At 44.0% G+C, this 1,802-nt stretch overlaps 2 protein-coding genes across 2 annotated transcripts; both read left to right on the forward strand.

The window, feature by feature from the left end:
* On the forward strand, positions 1-482 carry LOC117149940 (ATP-dependent RNA helicase DED1-like). Its single transcript, XM_033316841.1, has one exon. The coding sequence runs from the start codon at positions 58-60 to the stop codon at positions 385-387; it is 330 nt and encodes a 109-aa protein (XP_033172732.1). The 5' UTR covers positions 1-57; the 3' UTR covers positions 388-482.
* A 372-nt stretch (positions 483-854) lies between these two features.
* On the forward strand, positions 855-1,196 carry LOC117149939. Its single transcript, XM_033316839.1, has one exon. The coding sequence runs from the start codon at positions 855-857 to the stop codon at positions 1,194-1,196; it is 342 nt and encodes a 113-aa protein (XP_033172730.1).
* The last annotated feature ends 606 nt before the right edge of the window (positions 1,197-1,802 follow it).

Consider the following 1,802-nt stretch of genomic DNA (forward strand, 5'->3'; position numbering starts at 1 on the left):
GGGATCAGCTCGAATATAGTTAGAACATTGGGTGAACAAGACAACGGAGACGGAACGATGCGCATTTACCACCTGAATCTATTAGTGCTAAGTGCCGGCCTACTGGTCCTGCTGGCAAAGTCGGGGACCACGGCCCCCCAGGCGGATGAGGATGTACAGCAACTGACTCTGGCGGATGTAAATCAGGCGGAGGAGCAGCAGGAGATGCCGGCTGTTCGCCTGGCCAGGCAATTTGGATTCGGCCGTGGAGGATTCGGCAGAGGACGCGGCGGATTTGGCGGAAGGCGAGGCGGCGGTGGATTCCGGAGACCCGGTTTCGGTGGCGGTGGATTCGGTAGATTCTACCCACCGCCACCGCCCTTCTTCGGCGGCCCCTTCTACGGCTAGGTGTTATTAATTTAATGTGCATATATGTGATACGCACAGACCAGGATTAGCTACTAATAAATCAACACGAGCTGCTGCTCTCATTATCCTACCAAGTGCAGAACCAGTTTTTATGGGGGAAGCACTCTTTTTTTTATATATATCCATGGCAAGAAGTGCTCAGCTGTATTAAATATTATGGGCGTTAAACGAAAGCGGTATATGAAAATCTCTGGAAGTGTTTATATTATAACAAGAGCACTTTATCTGCGGCCAAGTTTAAATATTAAATTTATAACTCTTTTTAAAAAGACAAATTTAGATTTCTAATGATAAGTTGCAAACTGGCAGAGCTTTGAAATAAATCAAAAGAAGTCGCTTCTGTAATTGCCAAAAACAAGTATTTGTTTACTCTGCTTAAGACGGATAATTCCCATAAATAGAGCTGCTTGCATTTAAAAAATGTTATATTAATAAATGGAATTAAGATGAGTACACTTCGTTGCTGCATTGTTATACTTTTGGGTGCTCTGATTGTTGAAGTTGCAGTGGCTGGAAACCATAAGTCGCAGGATGAAAAGGATGAACATCATTTCCAGCCCGATGAAGTAAAAAGTTCAGATGAAGCTATAGAACGGATACGACGTCAGATTGGAGCTTTTGGAATTGGAGCTGGATTTTATGGAGGAAGGAATGTTGGTTCAATCGGTAATCCTTATTATGGGGCTCCATATGGAAATCTCTACTTTGTGCAACCTTACGGGCACTACTTCCATGATCGCAGATTTGGAGCCAACTACGGTTTCGGTGGACATTTCTACGGTCGCTAGACAAATGTTGTGCTCAACGTCAGTCAATGTCTACTTAATAAAGTTAAACATTAAAATATATAAGCACTGTGGCTAAAAAGGGTTGATCGGAGTGGGTGGATTTGCCCAAGGGCGAAGCTGAAATTATAAAAATTTCATTTCAAATCACGTTGAGTGACATGCAGACTGAGCACAGGACAAGAAAACTTAATCAGCGATGTTAACGATGTCAGGCTGCGGGAAACAGGATGTCATTCTGTACCATCAAATGGCTCCATTCCGGGTCGCGTACTCGTATTTTATTCCGTTCTCTACTTTCTTTATCCTTAATTTTCTTCTTTTTTTTTGTTCGTTTTATTTTCTAATTCATATGCGTTTCAAGTTTTAATTACGTGGGAAAAAAGCGAATGAACAAACGAGCGGGTGCCATCCAGGGACCAAAGCCAGGCAGGACCACGGCCAGGACTTCTTCTGGCTCCTTCTTGGCTTGACTGACAGACAGGAGCCGCAGCAGAAGAGCGCAGCTCAACATGAAAATAACAAAATACGCCCAATCAGACCAGCCAGAAATGGAAACGAGACGATACACACACAGGGTAGATGGACGACCAGACCTAGAGACAGACG

Source organism: Drosophila mauritiana, unplaced genomic scaffold, assembly GCF_004382145.1.
Source record: "Drosophila mauritiana strain mau12 unplaced genomic scaffold, ASM438214v1 U_96, whole genome shotgun sequence".
Lineage (NCBI taxonomy): Eukaryota > Metazoa > Arthropoda > Insecta > Diptera > Drosophilidae > Drosophila > Drosophila mauritiana.

What these genes read in the sequence shown, in the direction of transcription:
- LOC117149939 (XM_033316839.1), top strand. Translation starts at nt 855, where the DNA reads ATGAGTACACTTCGTTGCTGCATTGTTATACTTTTGGGTGCTCTGATT.
- LOC117149940 (XM_033316841.1), top strand. Translation starts at nt 58, where the DNA reads ATGCGCATTTACCACCTGAATCTATTAGTGCTAAGTGCCGGCCTACTG.